The 20,000-nt window shown below is 39.0% G+C and overlaps 1 protein-coding gene across 1 annotated transcript in view; it reads right to left on the bottom strand.

Moving 5' to 3' along the window:
• Nucleotides 1–10,386, bottom strand: part of col15a1a (collagen, type XV, alpha 1a) — a 47,423-nt gene extending 37,037 nt beyond the window's left edge. The window contains 2 exon segments of the mRNA XM_043226928.1: nucleotides 10,032–10,105; nucleotides 10,189–10,386. Of these exon segments, the coding sequence (XP_043082863.1) occupies nucleotides 10,032–10,105; nucleotides 10,189–10,217 (103 nt within the window). The 5' untranslated portion in view covers nucleotides 10,218–10,386.
• Between the last annotated feature and the right edge of the window lie 9,614 nt (nucleotides 10,387–20,000).

The raw sequence follows: 20,000 nt of genomic DNA, 5'->3' as shown, positions 1-20,000 counted from the left end.
AGGAAAATGGGAACTGCTCGAGATGTTGCGTAACATTACTGTAGAAATGACCGCTTTCTGCCTCCAGGGAAAATTAATTCCAACACGCTTGTAAAAGTATTAACAGTAGAGTACTGATAAACTCATCAATACTGTCCTGCAGAGCTCAGTGAATCCAAAAACCTAAAAGACTCAAGCAGACGGTTTATATTCCTGTCAGTGATGAATGATCTGGCACTGAAGCTTCATTCTTTAGATGCTCTTCATGAAGAACGTCCTCTCACACACACACACACACACACACATCTGCCTGCTGTCCCCAAACACACACACACACACCTCACTGACAGAACCAGCACAAACACACTTCAGAATAAAGAATAAACACCTCACTCCTCTATATAATACTGTACTGATCACAAATCAGTTAATAATGCCTCTATAACATCAACCCAGCCATAGCGGAAATCAAGGCTCCATATAACGGAAATTGGTAAAATTATACTTGTATATTCAAGGGAACCTTCATCAAGAAACAAAAAATTCAGTTTTAACTCTGTCTAGGTGTAATGGTGTTCATACAGACTGGATTTACTATCAACTACACCAACTATACACATACAGGAAAATACATTCTCAAAAACAGCTATGATTTATAAGCTCTTCTAACATTAACATTTATGTGTTGTGCAGACACCCTGCAAATGTAATCTTTTTAATCAGATCATGCCTTTCCTGGAAAGCGAACACATGACTTTAGTGTCGCTAGCTCCTTTCTCTACTATTTTTAATATTTCATCAATTCACTGCTAATTTCAGGATGTTGTTGTTGTTGTTTTGGACACAGTATATACTGACTTTATTAACAATCTTACCCAAAAACTGCAAACTGAAAATTGGTTCTTCATCTGCAAAAAGCAAATCAAGTTGTTGCTTATACCCAGACAGACACAAGAGAGTCTGTGTGTGTCCTCAGTCCTCACCAGGAGATATAAACCGGTTCACACACACACACACACACACACACACACACACACACACTGTGTAGAAACATATTCAGCATATAGGATTGTCACAGCGCAGGGTTTGTGTGTGTTGAGGAGAGATACTCAAGAGCTTCTCCATCACAAACAGCTCTCTCACATCACTGCCCCTGTGCTCTTCTGGCTCTTCAAACAAGCTCCATCTGCTTCTGGACTTTAATGCTTTTCCACTTTACAGCTACAGTAAGCGGACTGACGGATGTGGGCATGTTTTTACAGGATTCTGGGAACAAAGCTCAACCTGCTCCAGCAATCCAGCTTTAGGGTCGTTTCATAAATTCATGATTATTTCTATATCAAAAACATATCTAATTCTTCATAAATTGACTAACAGCTGAGAGCGGCTAATGAACTCTTAACTTGTGTTTGAACTCAGTCTGAACCTGAGGCTCTACAATCGATCTGGAAATCTTTCTGACAGGTTTGTGGCAGTCGGGCAACTTTCTCTGCTTAGATATGACTTATGAGGTTTTACAGCACAAATCCTGAGGAACAATACAACTGCACCATTCAGTGAATCAGTGGATCAGTGAATCAGTGAATCAGTGAATCAATGAAAAAATTAGATCCATGAACAAATCATTCAGAATGGTTTTGTGGCCTGAATATACAGATCATCGGACACAAAAACTACTTGTTCATAAATCATCCAACACTTCTCTTATGAAATTTCAAAAAAGTTCCGCACATGAAACCATCACATGAATTCAGAAGAGACGTAAAAAGCTGCACAACCACTTCATGGTGCGTTCTGGTCATTTCAGAGCTCAACAAACTCAATTGATTGCTGTGATATTAAAAGAATCAGCAGGATACGGAACATGATAAATGACCGTTCTTCTTCTTATCAAGGTTTTTAGCTTACGCCACAAAAACTGTGGAACATTTGACCAAAATCATCAAAGCGCTGAAATCTGGTGAGCTGCCATCTCAAACAGGAGCCTGGCGAGGAACTGACGAGGATATTTGATTAATGAAGCTTCATCTGCTCAGATCCAGCCAAACGCTGTACAGTAAACACTGCTGCTCTCCAGTAGCGCTCTTCTGAGCTTTGCTCAATGCAAAACAATCCCTTCATTTAATACGCTGCTTTTACATGAAGCCATTCAAGCCCAATGCAATTTAGCATGCTAGTTTAAGAAATCAGATTTAGGAAAAGAAATTGCCTTGGCATGAGCACAAATCGGCATCGCTGGAGGTCATTACAGATTATTACAGATTATCCATCCAGACAGTTTCAACCAATCAAAGAGTGTTCAGAAAGATCTGTTCGTTCACTCTTTCTCTCAGTCTGAGCTCCTCCAGGAGCCTGGGAACTCTTTGATTTGTCCTCTGGTCTCCACTTCCGGAGGCCCAAAGTGTCTCTTATGAAAGACCTACTGTCTCTTTTACTTTTATTGGGCCACAACAGCATGTCGGATCTGAATCAGCGAATGAGCAGATCAGCCAGGAACCACTTGAAAAGAGGAGGCCATATGTTTTAGTCACCGTACCATCTGGGTTTGTCTTCGACTGTTCAGAGCGTTCAACTCTACAATCGCTGGATTGAAGCGTTCAATCTGGTGCATAATTTGGACCACCCACAACAACTAGAAACATTCGTGTTGCTTTCCAAATCAGCTAAAGCATTCACTATCTGAGCTTGTCTAGACAGGGCTGAATTTGAGAATGATGTGCAATTAGATTCAATTTGAGAATTGTCCTTTATTTTTGAAGCTGGAATAAACACGATAAAGAACATTTTATTTTTAAGACATGAATTGTGAATTCGCCCTTTAACCCCCTTTTAGAAATCATGTGCTTTTATCATCTTTTATCTGGTGTGGCATTAAGTGTTAATCAGGACAGCAGCATCAATATAATCATTAATTTTGTGTTTAAAACACACAACCAGTCAAAACCTTAGGGTCAGTATGATTTGTTACACTAGAAATTAATACTTAGATAGATTAGGGAGGCATCTTTCAATCTGTGGATCCAAAAACATAAAATGTGTCACGGTTCCCACAAAAACAGTTTTCAACACTGATAATAATCAGAAATGTTTGCTGAGCACCAAATCAGTATGTTAGAGTGATTTCTGAAGATCGTGTGACACTGAAGACTGGAGGAATGATGCTGAATATCACAAAAATAAATTACACTTTAACACATATTCATATAGAACACAGCTGTTTTACTTTATAATTATATTTCACAGTATAATAATAAATAAACGCAGCTTAACCCCAAAAGTTCAAATGATAAACATTAATGTCCAACACAGTTCTAAGTCAAAACAGCAGAACAATTCATGTTGATGTCGTCAGCTCAATAAAGCCCTTTTCTTCCTCAAGGGTGAATGTAGATTTGGTCTCACAGGATACAATAAAGCTTTGTAAACAATGTCATTAACATTGCATGGTGATGTGTTGTTCCGCACACATTAAATCTGACAGGATTTCTCTTGGGGTGTTGGACCGAAGGGCCTGGGCTTTGGGTGATCTTCTAGCTCACAGAAGAACCAGCTGAATGAGCAGATTTTATGACGTTGGCTGGAATGCACTGTGCCTCATGAGAACGAGGTTTTTTTCCTCTGTGTGCTGTGTATATTACAGCCAAGTTCTGCTAAACACAGAAATACACTGGATCTGAAATACAAAGGAAGCTGCAGTGGTTTTCTCCATTAAGCTTTTAACAGCTTAATCAAGATAGCAGGAAAGCCGTGATTAGCAGCTCAAATGATGTTTGGGTTTGAAGCGATGGCTACTGGAGATGTCAGATTTGCCCGGTAGAGAAACATTACCAGAACACCGATGTCCTGAAGAGAATTACACTGATCTGAGTGGTCCCTTTTTGACTAAGTAACCAGATCTTGGCCAGAATTTAACTTCATGCCAATTAGTCAAAGATCTGGCAACAAGCTTAGTTTTTATTCAAATGAGAAGGCACATAAAATTGAAACAAAGGAGAACTAAATCATGTTCTGAAAGTAATCCAATGAAGGGAACACCCATGATTAAATCTGCATGCTCGGATTTCTAGTGATTCGCTAAGAACGAAATGTGTGTTATGAAAATTGGACATGATGTCCAAGATGTTTTAATCACCAGTTCAGTAAAGAACTCAGTGCCAAAACATGTCAAATGAACACAAACGTTTGTGAATCATCTCTGATCAGAGTAGTTTCAACAGAAAGGAGAGATGTTCGTGGCTCACGCTGAAAACTATTTTATGAGGTGATGATTTCCCTCTCATGCTGTGAATCAGACAGAATGGTACAGTTTTTATAAAATAAGAATCAAGGTGCTCTGCTAAACCTAATCATCACTGAGGTGTATGCAGATCTTAAAAGAGCAGACAAGTTCATATTAGTCACTTATCTGCTATATTGGTATTTCTCAAGAAAAAAATATCTAATGCGTGGATGAATGCAATTAGAGATGCTAGATATTCACCATCAAAAACATTTACACAAGAAATCAAAAGCAATAAGCTCTCATTGATGCATCTGTTCACACTATCATTAAACATTCCCTGTATTTCACTTCCGTCACCTAACAGCTCTAGAAATGCCAGCTTTTATTGCGTTTTTCACCAGTGCGGTTTTATGGATATACTTCTGAAGGCAGGAAGGTCATATCCTGTCTTTGTTGGCAGAGTGAAAAACATTTACACCCCTGTTCTAGTTCTCTATTGTCCAGAGTTGACAAGAACTTTCCACTTACTCATTTCAGCCAAACGACACGAGAAACACACAACAGCGGTCATCAGTACCATGTGTGTGAGTTTAACATCGCAGCTGATGAACAGATAATACACTGATATTAAGAGTGCTATTCTCAGCCTACACAACAACAACGTACAGAGATCCCTGCCGTTTCCAGCAGAAAAGAACACTAGCGGAAGAACTTTGATTACAGTGGCAAAATAATAATCAATAAAGATTATTGGCATGCGTTTCCTTGCACTATATGTTATGAGCACAAAACAGGAATTATATATACTTATATATTTTGATGCTTGCATCACCTAAGCAGCTTTATACGTTTGACTTTAAACATGCTCATTAGCGCACCCGGTACATTATTACACAGCTTCAATGGGTCTGGATTGAAATACATTTCTCTCTACAAACTCAAGCATCTTGATGTCTGACTCAGAGCTTATGATTTCAATTATCAGTCAGAAATGATTAGTACATTTTAGTGGCATTAGAAGTATAAGTACTCTTCCAATATAGTGTTTATATAATGTCTCTGGAAAGATAGCAAAACATGTTTTCAGCTATCTATATTTTCCAAAGGTCAAAGATCAGTGGGGATTCTGTATGTCAAATGCAAACAATTCAGCTGAGTACAAAGGGAATGTGTTTTTCTATTAGAGCCATGGAACTGTCCAGTCATGCTTTCCTGTTGTGGTTTGTGTCTCATTGACGTTTCAGTCGTGTTATTCCTTCTCTCCAGTCAGACTTCCCTGCCCGGATGGCAAAAAATAATCCTCTGTTTTTTTCTGTTTGAACATTCCTGTTGTGATGACATAATAGGAAAAGGATAGGTAGGTACGAGTGCCTCGAACCGCTGTTTTAACCTTTTCATGCTCTTTGGAAATATGCACACTTAAATCTTCGAGGGAGCGGGGAGGATGGCACTGTATATAATATATGTGTGTGTTATGAAGTGCTCTTGTGATGTATACAGCAGGACTCTGTTGATATTGAACATAGTGGAGATGCTGCAGGCCTCTCAAGACTCGCTCTTAGTCTGATTGCACCATGACAGAAGATAAACAGGCTTCATTTGACTTCTTGGCCTGTAGGAAACAGCAGCTAAATATGGTCATCCAGCTCTGGACACAGAATTTAACTGTTTAGAAGAGTGAGAGCCTCATTCTGCAACAAAGAAGTCACTCCAGAAACATTCAGATAATGACAAATATACACTGTGTGCCGAAATATTAGACAAGTTGAAATTATGGTCATCCCCAAACCACATCAATCTTAATAACGGCTATTGATTTTGTACTTAATCATATAGAAGTGATATATAATTGTCCGGGAAGGCCAAAAGTCAAAAACTGATTGATCTTAAAAATGATTAAATGGCCATGAGAAGGATGTAATAATAATACAATAATAGAATTATCAAAGTAAAGGAATGACCATTGTCCAGGAAATGCTCATTGGGTCAGCAGAGTCAGAAAACATACATGTTAACCGCAAAATAATTAAGAATTAATGTCAACAATTAGGTGAGAAACCATCAGGAACCATTTAAGCCATATTTATATACATTTATTATATAAAAATTGGGTCAAAATTGTGCAGCATATATATATATATATATATATATATATATATATATATATATATATATATATATATTACTTTTTTTTTTTATCAGCCAATATTATTCTTTTTATTTATTTTTATTAACTTATTTCATTTAGTTTTAGTTTAACTTTATCATTATCTCACTTATTAGTAATATGTAAATCATGGAAACTTCAGGAGTTTTTGACACACACTAAAGGATGATTCACTTCATACAAATGCAGCTCACAAACATCATACAGGATCTGTGTAAATTGAGCTGTAATAAAATCATACTAAGAGCTGTTTTCATTGACTTTCACATTACAATCAAACATCAGAAGACACTTCACAATAAGAAAAACTAAACTCTGAGGTTAAAGCAGTAGAACATGCCGCTGTTTCCTCTAAAGCAGAATTAGCATCTCCTTCAATGAGTCTCTTGTTCTCCAGGCCAGCGAGGGAAAAGATGAGATGTTTTTTCACCATTCTTGTTTGGACACTCTTGCACATTTCCTTTGATGGAGTTTTATCAGTCGCCTAATATTTTCCAGAAATTGGAGGCAGACGTGTCAGAGCAGAGGAAGAAAAATCTTCTCACACTGTCAATCCAAACGTTTTAATATCACGGTGTTTGGGTGTGCCATAATGTGGAGTGTGTCATAATAATGCATTCCTGCACAGCATTATGCAACACACACACACACACACACACACACACACACGTCTGACTGGAGTGAAACCCACCAAGACAAAAACAGAAACAAACAGAGCGCATCAATCTGAGCTGTCCTGTCCATATTCAGAGTGAAAGTGTCTGTGATGAATGAAACGGCTGGACACGAGGCAGTGAGGGAGGAACAGCTTTATATACACTTAGATACTGATATATTGGGAGGAAGAAGACAGCAAATAGCCTACATAAACATACTGGATAAGGGAAGTATATAATAAAGTACACTGTATATATATTCAGATAACTCATTCTGTTAACAAATGCTCTCTACCTTCTTCAAATGTCTAAGAAAAACTGGAATAGCCAAAGAATAGGAGGATATGCTAAGAGACGAGCAGGTGAATTACTTTCATTAAAGCACCTGAGATCCTGTCAAAACCTCAAAAAAACAGATGCTAATGTGACTGTCCGACCGTCGAAGCTCAGAAGACCACAGCTAGAATTTACACAACAATATAAACTCTATAAACTCTGTTTAGTGAAAACTCACAATGACCACAGAATGTACAAGCTGCACTAAACTATTTCAATAACATCATTCACTCATTAGGTCAGATTATATTATCAGACTGGTTTATTCATCTCAATAACTTATGCATATTACAGCATGCTTTCTGGATGCCTCCACTTTATGAAAGGAACTTGAGCAGCAATGATGCTTTCCACTGGACAAAAGATTCTTGAGATTGTTTCAAATCTTCTTTACACTAATATAATGGGTTCTTTTGAGAACTGTCCAATGAGGTTCAGAGGGGAAACAAAAATGGTTTTGGCATTGCTGCAAAAACCCTACTTCCAACCTTTGTTTTTAAGAGGAAGTCCTCAACAACGCTATTCTTTACCAGTAGGGATCATTACAAACGATCAGCCTCTATTCCTGTGGTTAATATGAGCTGTCAGCGTCCAGCATCCAGGACCGCTTCTGAAGGTAAGGAGAGAACTAAACAAGAAGAGAGGAACCAGATCTACAGGAAATCAAAGCCCTGGAGAACCTGCTCAAAGATTCAGAGCCAGTACTGGGTTAGAGAAGTACAACATCCACACAAAAGCTGAATCTGAACAAACGCTGAGATCAGCTGAAATATGAAGCAGAGACCTCCAGCAGTACAGAACAAACATGTTTAAGACGTGAAGTTTGTGCATCAAACAAACATCAGGTTTAGAAAAGCAGCTGCTCTTTAACAATCCATTCAGAAGACCGGTTTCTGTGGAAACAGCTCTATTTCTTTGTGTTTACAGCTGGAGCTGGAAATATTGTCCCAAATCAGTCGTCTGGCCAGATCTGTGCTGGCCGAGCGCTTCACAATCATCTATCATCATATATTACAGGAGCTCTGGTGAAATCTGAATCTGAAGAAACTGTGGGAGGAACATCACACTCTTTCCCTCAGCTTAAAGTAAAAACTAAACTTCTGTTCATTTACCCTCCCTCACCTTCTGTCGGTGTCAGTGGGGTCCAAAACAAATGAACATTCAGAAGCTTTTCTCCTGCGTTCTGTGTGACGTATCGAATATCAGCCGCAGTGTTATTGAAGCCTGTTAATAACGGCCAAGCCATTCCTAAAAACATATTAAGTTCATTATTAACATAAAACGAGGTCAAGAATGTGATCCTCTGGCACGGCTCCCGTTTGGACCGAGTATGAACAGCTCTGCGTTATTTTAGAGATGGAGCACAATACAGCTTTGTGGACATGATGTCATCCTCGGGGAAGATTACTCATCACGGCAATCTGAGGCCCGGTGCCAGCCATCTGTCATGATGAGGGTCATTGAGGTAAAGAAATGGGGTTCTGTGACCTTGAGCTCCCTCCCAATGAGCCTCACCTGGACTCAGTGTCTTAAAAATACCAAGGAAACCTCTATGAATCACACCGCAGTAACAGTTCATTGGGTTCTGCAGAGTCAGCGCCCAGAGCAAACCACATCCTCATCATCTTCATCATCATACCCGTCTCAGGCTCGGTCTGATTCATTCATTCATTCATTCATCTGTCTGGTATGAGTGTTTATGGGTCTCGTATCACCCTGAAGGGTTTTATTTCTTAATAATGACAAACATATCCCTGTATTGCACAGCTACTTACAAAATACACCAACATTAAACCTTATTTTGTGGAAGTACTCTTAAAGGCAGGTGGTCAGGAAAACATGAGATGAAAGCCAAAACTTTTTCTTTCTCTTATTCTTCTCTAGAAAAGCAACACTTGTTTTCTTAAAAGAATGCACAACTTTTAAAAGTAAACACAAAAGCTTCATACGTGTGATATTAACCTTGAATTTAGATAACATTAAAACTTACAAGAACAGTCCACCGCAAAATTGAAAACAATACTAAAACAATTGGGAAACATATTACCATTTGAATAAAATTTATTTATTTCTAATGTCGTCAAGTTCGGCGAATAAAGCTGCGTGAAATCATATGCCTTGTGTTTTTACAATCATGTTTAATTCACGCGTGTTTTCTGAGTTTATACGCGTTACAGCCATGTTTGAGATTATAACAAAATTCATTCAGCAATTAAATATAATTAGTTTTTACAGCAGACTACTAAAAGTCTTCAGCATCTCTCAGCTAGTATCTAATAAAACGCTGTTGTTGATTAAAATCAACTTATTTTCATTGACAGGACGAATCTGACATAAAATCAGCTCATAAATTTATTTCTAGCGAGTTTTATTCGTTACATTTGTGCTAAACGCTTATTAAATCAACTTACTTTTCGCTCCATCATCGGTCACATCTCAAGGTTAATTCCGAAGTCTCTTTTTATCTATTCCTCGTAAAAATCAAACTCTCGCGACCAAAACAACGCCATGACGCCTCGCACGCGTCGCTTAAATGACTCGAAAACAGCTTCAGCTGCGAACCGATTCATTAAAAAGACTCAAAGAATCGGACACCCACCTCTAACTGCGCTTTCTGTGTCTAATATAAACGAGCAAAGCTTGAAACATGTTCAGTAAGTGATGGACATACCTGACTCAAAGTGCTGGAAGGCAAACCCAGAAGAACAGAAGCACACAGTAAATAAAGTCCAGCACCAGGTTCTGCTGAGGAAACACAGAGATGAGACCAGATGCTTCTCAGGAGCAAATGAATGAAATATAAGGGCAGAGGTCAGAAGTGGAGTCACCTGAGCGCCGGTTCTCTCGCTGACCCCATGTCTCGGCTTTACTCGCTCTGTCAGACAGACTCTTCTCCTCCTCAGTCCTCACACTCCTCTCCTGATCCAGCAGCTCCACGTGAACAAAGGCAGTCTCAGTTCCTCCGGACTCGCTCAAACACTGAAATACGACTCCGCTGGAGCTCCCACCTCCTCAGTCCTCCACATTCAGATGCAAAGCCCTCACCTCACAAACATCAGCGCTCATCTGTTCCCGTGCTCTCCTCACATTAGACCATGGTTCTACAGCTGTGTTTATATATGAAGCGTGCATCTGCAGGTTGTCCTGCCTGAGACCGGGCTCATGAACAAGTGCTTTATTTGTGCACACTGTATATACAGTAGTCCTGACATGACACAAAAGTGAGCAGATGGCACTGCATTGGTTAATAAAATATTAAGCCAAGTGTTACAAAAGCTGCAGGAACTTTTCTCAGAGCTCACTCTCAGGTTTTTTTTTCTGATTATTTTCTTTTTTAGTACATGAAGGTTTCTAAGTTCATTCTGTGTCAGCAGCTGTAATGCATCACATGAACACGACCCGCTTACATCTGAGCTCCAAAGATCTGCTCAAATACTTTTTGTCTTCATTCTGAACTGTAGCTGTCACACATGTTTAGATAGATAGATAGATCTTAAAGAGTGCCTTTATGATTGAGATCCTGGGGCTTTAAAAGTCATGTCTGGTGTCCAAGCAGTGATTGTAATATATTCTTAAACGTTTGCTGGACATGAATATGAAACATGACAGCAGACGGAGTGAGTGAAATATACTGGATGCAGTTAATGGTCATTAAAGTTGTGTAACACCTAAATCCTCAGACACGTCTCAGACGAGTAAACACTGATTGTCGAGGAGTTAGAAACACATCCAGGCTTGTGTTTCTCCAGCAGTTAATGTGGCAATTCCCAGAGGATCTGCATGAAATCATTTTTCTGTCAGATTTGAGAATGACAGGGACTTTCCTGAAATTGCTGCCCAATTTTTAAGGGTGTTACACCATCTACATTAACAAATAGGAAACATATTTTGTGCTTGTGAATGCTGACTTTGGGGCAGAAGTATTAAGGCAAGCCAGTTTATCAGCAACAGCTTAACGTTTTCAACATTTTCACATTTTAATAAAGCAGCACAAAATATGGTTCTACATGGCTCTGGTTCTTGCTCGTCTTGTAAGGGAAAGAGTTTCAATTAAAATTTTCAAATGACTTCAGAAGAACTGAACATTGTACAGTTTTATTATTTACTTATTGGCTCTTAATTAAAGGATGAGGTCACCTCAGGTCATCTAAGATGTAGATGAGTTTGTTTCTGCATTAAATTTGGAGAAATGTGAATGGGTGCCGTCAGAGAGACATCATTGGAGGAAGAGTTTTTATGGATTATGGATTCTAATTTAAGTTAAAAGCATCTTAACGCTGGATTAGTTTCTAGATTAGATCTTCTGTCTTCTCCAGATGTTCACTGATGGACTGGAGTGCTGTGGATTATTGTGATGTTTTTATCAGACTCTCATTCTGACGGCACCCATTCACTGCAGAGACACATTTCTTCAGATCTGATGAAGAAACCAACTCATCCTTCTCTCATCTAAAGGTGAGCACATTTACAGTTGAATTTTGGGGTGAAGTACTCCTCAAATAGTTTGTGTGAAAACATCCTTCTTTGCGTTCCACAGAAGAAAGAAAGCCACACAACTGAAAAAAATCAGTGTTTTCTCTTTTGGATGAACTCTCTTCTTTAATGGAATTGAGTCGAGACCAAGGTTGTTGTTTTTTATTATCAAAACAAGACGTTACTCGGTGTGAGGGAAGCTTGTACAAACCGCTGACTTAGCTCTGAGGATTTCTTCACTTTGACTCACGTTCCCTCAGCGGTCAAAACACTACATGAGTTCATTCCTGCTGGTGTGAGATGTCTAGCGGACATGCAGCAGATCTTTAATAAGTCATCACATGAGTATAATTCACTCCCTCAGGTTCTGTGAGGATCAGAGATCATCAGAAAAGCAGATGAGAGTCTTTATAAACCCTCATCGGACTCAGACTCGCGTGTCCAGAGACTCTCGACTCAGTCTGTAGGACATCTGGGACATTTTGTCTGATACCAAAACAACAAATATGACATTTCAAAGCAGCTCCAGAGCCTTTTTAATAAATCAAACAGAAAGCATATAGTTTTGGATCACAATGTCTCTGAAACTACACGTCCTTTTGATCAGCGAGGTATGAAGCTAAATTCATGTGGCAGGGACTCGCTCTGGGATTGAGAAAGTAGGTTAAGTTGCTCAAGGAGAGATTTCCATGGCAATATGGAGTTGTTGTCTGAAAATACTGGTGATGTGAGCGAGGTTCAGCGTGACGCAGCTCTGATTCAGTCGTGAGAATCTGACTGGACAGAAGCTCCGGGCTCACGCTTAGGCCCTTCACTTAACTTTAAGGTAAAAAAACGTCAGCTTTGGTTGCTATGCTTTTATCATAAAAAATACAGTAGCAACTAATTTAAAATGTACATTTAAATACGCCCATCACAAACAGCTTTCAAGCAGTAAGATGAAGAAGCTCAGCTTCATCAAGATAATACACACGAAACAGAAATAAGACAATAAACATTCATTTAACAACAGTACATGTAACTTACATCTCTGACGTACAAAACTGATCAGCAAAAACTAGAAAGATGTGAAATGTAATGCAGGGAATTCTGGGAATGTTTATGATTATTCACTGTAAATTATACGTTGCTTTTCTCTTCCGAAAGCGGTATGCTACCGTGATATTACATGTAATGACTAATAAAAATTTTCACCACATATAATAGGGGAACTTTCATTTAACCAGTTAACTGTAGTCTTTTACAGTCTTTTACCATTAAATTCACAGTAATTTTTATTACCTGCAATTAAATGAAGATATAATAAAAAATCCACTTGAGTGTTTTTCACACATGCAATATTAACTTTAAATGTATCGTCCAATAACACTACAGTTAAATAATAATAAAGTACTATACATATGCTTTATTGTTTGCTTCTTTAAAGCATGATAGACACATGATTATTCAAACAATGATTTAAATACATTTGGTAACACTTTATTTTAATAATTACCTAATTCGTACTTAGTAGTACCTTAGTTATACTTGCATGAAATAAAATGTACTTATCATGAAACAGCCTGTAATTACAGTTAGTAATCTTATACCAGGCAGCTACTGTTACACATACACTTCTACGATTTGAAGTAAGTACACTAAGCGCTTATTTCACAAATATACGAATGAAACGATGATGTCCTTAAAGCCACAAATGAAGACCAGATCAGAACGGTAGTCGAATCCTAATAACTGAGAGTGACTCAGAATAGACTGCTTTAATTTTAGCTCTGGCTGACTCCTGCAGAGTCGTCTGGAACACCATGAGACCAAGCTTTTGAACTTAAAGGAGGGCCACCCACAGATCTGTGTTATCAGCTGCTGCTGAGCAGAGCATCCACTCAGGAGAACCTTACTGCTGCATTTAACCATTTAGCTCCAGCCTTTTGTGCTTTGGTACTTACACAATCAATATGGAAAATATGAGTATGTGCTACAAATAAACACGCCTTCAGTAATTCCAGAGAAGAAAGTGGATTGCTGTTACAGAGACTGATTTGTGTTTGAATCCTGCAGGCAATACATATCAAGAGAGAGATTAAACAGCCCAAACACAGATAATAATAGATGATTAGGGGCTTTCCTGAAACACTGAGGAGGACTGTTGATCCACTCCACAGGAGAGAGGACTTCACGCTTACACATCGCTTTTCACATAGTCACCACACACACACACACACACACACACACACACACACACACACACACACACACACACACACACACACACACACACACACACACACACACACACACACACACACACACACACACACACACACACACACACACACACACACACACACACACACACACACACACACACACACACACACACTCACACACACACACACACACACACACTGGAAGCTGCTAAATAAATCCCACTTTTTGGAAAATGAAAAGGAGACACACATAGGCTTTGTCTTTCTGACAGATTTGTACAGCTTTTATGAATAAAAGGTTCTGCCATTTAAAACAGCCTTTAGTAACGCAGCATTAAATCCTCCACAGAGAGAGGATCCAGCAGAATCAAACACTTCCTGTCAAACGTGTGTGTGTAATCATGGAAACTCGTTCTGGGTTCTCTAAGAGGTCAGAGGTCATTATAGATACGGTGCTCAAATAAAGCTCAGATAAGACGTCTAAGCAGAGCCGTGAGGAACCTGACTGTCGTTTCAAAGACACACACACACACACACACACACACACATACATACACACATACACACACACACACACACACACACACACACACACACACACACACACATACACACACACACACACACACACACACACACATACACACACACACACACACACACACACACACACACACACACACACACACACACACACACACACACACACACACACACACACACACACATACACACACACACACACACACACACACACACACACACACACACACACACACACACACACACACACACACACACACACACACACACACACACACACACACACATACACACACACACACACACACACACACACACACACACACACACACACACACACACACACACACATACACACACACACACACACACAGTTCTGATGAACCCTGTCCTCCAAAATCCTCCTCTCTCTGAAACCTTAAGCTTAAACACACCATACAACAGTCATTGACTGCTTCTGAGAGAGTCTCTGCATTTATTTAATCAGAATTACAGTAAAAACAGTCAAATCTGTTTTCTCTGTGAATGTGTGTTAAAGAGTGATTTAAAGTGATTTTCATCATCATTCCTCCAGTCTTCAGAGTCACATGATCTTCAGAAATTAAGAATAATATACTGATTTACTGATCAACAAACATTTCTGATTATTATCAGTGTTGAACACAGTTGTGCTGCTCAGTATTTCTGTAAAAGGTGAATTTAAAGATTAATAGAAAGTTGAAGAGAACATCATTTATTTGAAGTATAATTTTTCATAAGAGCATACACTGTACAGTATGTCAGAAAACATGTAAATACAGGTAAATATACACTGTATGTGTATTTCTATATACATAATAAATATAAAAGTTTTAATTTAGATGGCATTAATCATGATTAATCATGACAGATCCTTTAATATAAGCCAACAAAGAAATAAACAACGATTATGATGCTTTCTAAAGTTGAATCTCTTTCTGAGCAGCATTGGGCCGCTCATTTACATCAGATACAGTCAATTATTTTTTATGGATCTTGCTTATAATCAAAAGTCAATCGTTGATCATGAGTCACTGCGGCTGGGAGCCAAACACGCTGGAGAAATAAAACATCAAACTAATGCAGCCAGTTATTTCTGAAAAGTGATGTGATCATCTGTACGTTGAGTATTTAAATGAAGCATTAAATACTGTTCATAGCATGAATGATATAAAAGCAGTGTTTTAATTGGTTTGGAGAATGGTTCATGAAATGGTTTGAAATTTGCTTTGAAACTTTTCTTTGTGTACTTTTCTACATTTTATTTTTCAGGATTCACAGATGAATAGAAAGTTCAAAAGAACAGCATTTATTTAAAATAGAACTATTTTGTGACATTACAAATGTCTTTAGTGTAACTTCTGATCAATTTATTTCACATAAATCCTCATCACAGCTCCTCAGTCCTTTTTTAAACCAAATGCAATCTGAACGCTCCCAGATTCTCAGCTGGTTTAACCAGCAATGCATTAGAAAGCATTCTGTTCTAGAAGAGACTGACGCAGTGGAATCAGTCGGGTGTCTGTGAGTGGAAACATGGAGCTGGACGAGAGGGAAATACCCAACAATAACTAAAGAGCCCTTGTTTACAGTCGAAGGTAACTCCCTCGCTGAGATAAACACAGTCCAGCACTCAGAAACCCTCACACACACTTAACTGCATATTCTGCACTGATTTAAACATGCATTCGTCACAGAATTAATTAGCCACACACGTTTTCACCATGGGATATAAAAATGTAGGTACTTGCATCTTTTTAAACCTCACAATTCTGAAGACCAGTTATGAGATACAGAATAGTGTTCATTCTGAGAAGAGCGTAATGAGATAAAAAGTTGCAGTGGCACTAACATGTATCTCCTTCATGAATGCATGTTTTAACTAAAGAATAAAAATCCAGAGCTGTTCAAAGTGCAGATTTATTTGAAATGATATTCCAGAATGCATTCTGCGTATCGTTATACAAACACATTTTGGAAAAGCGTCCCATGAAACGTCTAAACAAAGCAAGTCTGTGTTGGTGTCACACCCCGTTTTACTTCTCACTCAATCTTTTCACTTGCATATTTACAAGCTTTTGAAGTCATTTTCATGCAATACTTTGTAATTTTTCCATGTGGATTTAATGTGACTTTTAGAAACTGGTTACAATTAATGAGCTGCACTTCCAGTACAGAGATGAAAATATCTACAGAGATTAGCACACAACGAAGAGCTGAAAACACAGGCGCTGACTTCCTATGGATCTATACATGTTCTGCTCAGTCACTCACGCTGTAAACGATGCCAGCAGAAACAGGATGAAGTCATTTCTCCAGCTAACGGTCTCAGCGTCAGAGGAACGAGAACCATTCCATCCATCATTAGATCCAGCCCTCAGGCGCTTTCACATTAAAATACATCTGAAATCATCTGGCCTCAGTTTCTCCTCCAAAGGTTTCTCTCATTGAACAGATGAGCGGCTCTGACGGAGGACTGATGCTCTTCACTGCAGTTAACACATGGTTTATAATGCTGAAGAAAGCTATTCTTTAGTGTTTATTTATCTATTTCATCTTTATTTCCTTTTTCAGAAACTGTCAAAAATCTTGAGATTAATTACAGGCTTTTGATTTTTCATTGTGAAAAAATATTTCTATAAAATATTTAGCAATATTAATAAAAAACAGTCTTAATATTAATATATAAAATGTATTTAAAAACTGAATTAAATATAGGTACAATTTTTTATAGGTACAGATTTGATGCCTGCTACAGGTCTCAAAAAAGTTGGTACGGGGAAACAAAGGGCTGAAAATCAAGGAGTTTTGAAAAGATTCAGCTGGGAGAATATCTAGCAACTAATTAAGTTAATTGACATCAGGTCTGTAACATGATTAACTCTGAAAGAGATCAGACAGAAAGAGTCCAATCTGTGAAAGAGAGTGTAAAGATTGTGAAATACTTTAAAAACAACGTTCCTCGACATCAAAAGACTGCTAATCTCATCATCTACAGTACATAACATCATCAGAAGATTCAGAGAAACTGGAGAAAGATCTTTGTTGGACGCTCGTGGTCTTCAGGTCTCAGACGACACTCATCACATGATTCAGACATTACTGAATGTCCAGGAACACTTCCAGAAACCTCTGTCGGTAAACACAATCCTCCGAGTCGTCTGCGGATGACAACTAAAGCTCTATCACGATAAAAGGAAGCCATATGTGAAGACGGTCCAGAAGATCGTCGTGTCCTGTGGGTCGAGACTCAATTAAAATGGACTGTTTTAAAGTGGACAAGTGTTCTGTGGTCAGACGAGTCCAAACTTGACAGACGCCGTGTCCTCGGAGATCTTCAGTGTGTTATCAGTTGAGTTCAAAAGCAGCATCTCTGATGGTATGGAGGTGTATAAGTGTGTACTGTATGAGCAGCTTCATGTTCTGGAAGAAGACACTATGAATGCTGAGAGGTATATAAAGGTTTTAGAGGAACATATGCTCCCCTCCGGATGACGTCTATTTCAGGAAGCTCTTGTGTGTTTCAGAAGGACAATACTAAACCACATCCTGCAGATATTACAACAACATGACTTCATAGAAGAGTCCGGAGCTGAACTGACCCGCTGCAGTCCAGATCTTTCACCTACAGAGAACATTTGGAGCTTCATTAAATGAAAAATACGTCAAAGACGACCACAAACTCTGTTCAGTCAGGATCCTCACACATGCTGTGGAGAACCACACAAATGATCCAGAAACCGCTCCGCACAGCTCCAGCTTCTTCTCTGAGAGCTTGCTTTTGACTGGGATCTTTGTTTCTGACCGGAAGAGCCAAGCTCAAACACGGAAAACTCTACACAACTTTTTTTTAACTGTGTTCAAAATCAGCTTGAAACGAGCGCAACACTTCTGTTAGAGATCTCCTTTCTTTCTCACGCTATATGAAGTGTTGTGTACGTCACGATTGATTACTTGAGTCCCTTCAGTGTCCTGAGCTCCTCGAGACCGACCACAAACTCCCAGCGGAGCTTCATCGAGCTGTGAGGCCCGGCCCTGAGTGAGAACATACGAAGCTGCCCGCCAGCGCTCTGACATTTGAAGGAAATGCCCACAAAATCATGGATTTAATGCCTGAACCTCCAGCGTCAGGGTGACCTCCCCAGCCTGCTCTACAGAACAAGACTCTGCTCTCTCATACCTTCTAATGTGTGTGAAGTGTAGAAAACAGATCTACAACACACTCATTTTACAGAAAAAGTCATATTAAAACATCTTTACAATACAACACATCTTTCTGTCACACAATATCCCTTCAATAAACGGATCATGGACCTATGTGTGAACTACACACTACACACTACATACTACACACTACACACTACACTACTGACTACAGTACATCTCTGTGAAAGGAGAAATATCACTGATGGTTTTGGGATGAATGTGGAGTGAAAGCAGCTGCTAATGTAAGTGTGTGAGACCCCCAATTTACAGACAGACTGGCTCACATCTACCACACACACACACACACACACACACACACACACACCTGCAGGGGGCCAATCTGAGCTTCACACTTTTTCAGTGTTTGTTTGAGGATGTAAATAGGGGCGGACACACACACACACACACTTACAAACACACACACTAAAACAAAGACACAGGTTGAAAGCAGAGGATGGACAACAAACCTGCTGAGCACATGTGTGTGTGTGTGTGTGTGTGTGTGTGTGTGTGTGTGTGTGTGTGTGTGTGTGTGTGTGTGTGTGTGTGTGTGTGTGAAAAAGCATCATGAATAGATATAAATAAACACAAGTGGTCCTCGTAATAAAAATTTTCAGACATCATTGAAAATACTACAATCTAGGATTAATGAATATTGAAAGCATATCATTTTTTAAAGATGCAGTTCATTTCTGACAGTAGAGGTGAGCTTTTTTTCTCTTGAACATTGTGAGAGATTCAGGATTGAACAGAGTAAGGAAGATGTCTTCTCCAGGAAGGAACGGTGGATGTAAAGTAGTAGCGAAAGCCTAGAAATGACCAGTGTCTGGACAAGAGGAGGACCCGAGCTTTCTGATGTCGTGCAGAGATCATCTGCTCATCAAAGATTACAGGAAGGTTTGAAAGGTGCTGTAGATCCATCACTGAATTAATAACAGCTGCAGTGGAAACTATTAAGGGCTTAAACAATCTCAGATGAAGGTCTGGGCCGTCGAATACTGAATATTCACTCGCATCAGTTTTCTTCAATGAAATGAATCTGTCTCGTGTTTTGAGGCAGTGTGTGTCATGTAAACACCATACAGCTTTCAAAGTCTGCTGAAAGGCCTCGTGGGTAAATAAAAGCTTCTCATCTGGGCTCAGTTTATACTGGTCTGTAGGTTACTGTAGGGTTACTTCAGGTTCATCAGGAAGAA

Source organism: Puntigrus tetrazona, chromosome 24, assembly GCF_018831695.1.
Source record: "Puntigrus tetrazona isolate hp1 chromosome 24, ASM1883169v1, whole genome shotgun sequence".
Lineage (NCBI taxonomy): Eukaryota > Metazoa > Chordata > Actinopteri > Cypriniformes > Cyprinidae > Puntigrus > Puntigrus tetrazona.
The sequence above is the reverse complement of the archived record's forward strand: the minus strand, read 5'-3'. Positions and strand labels throughout refer to the sequence as shown.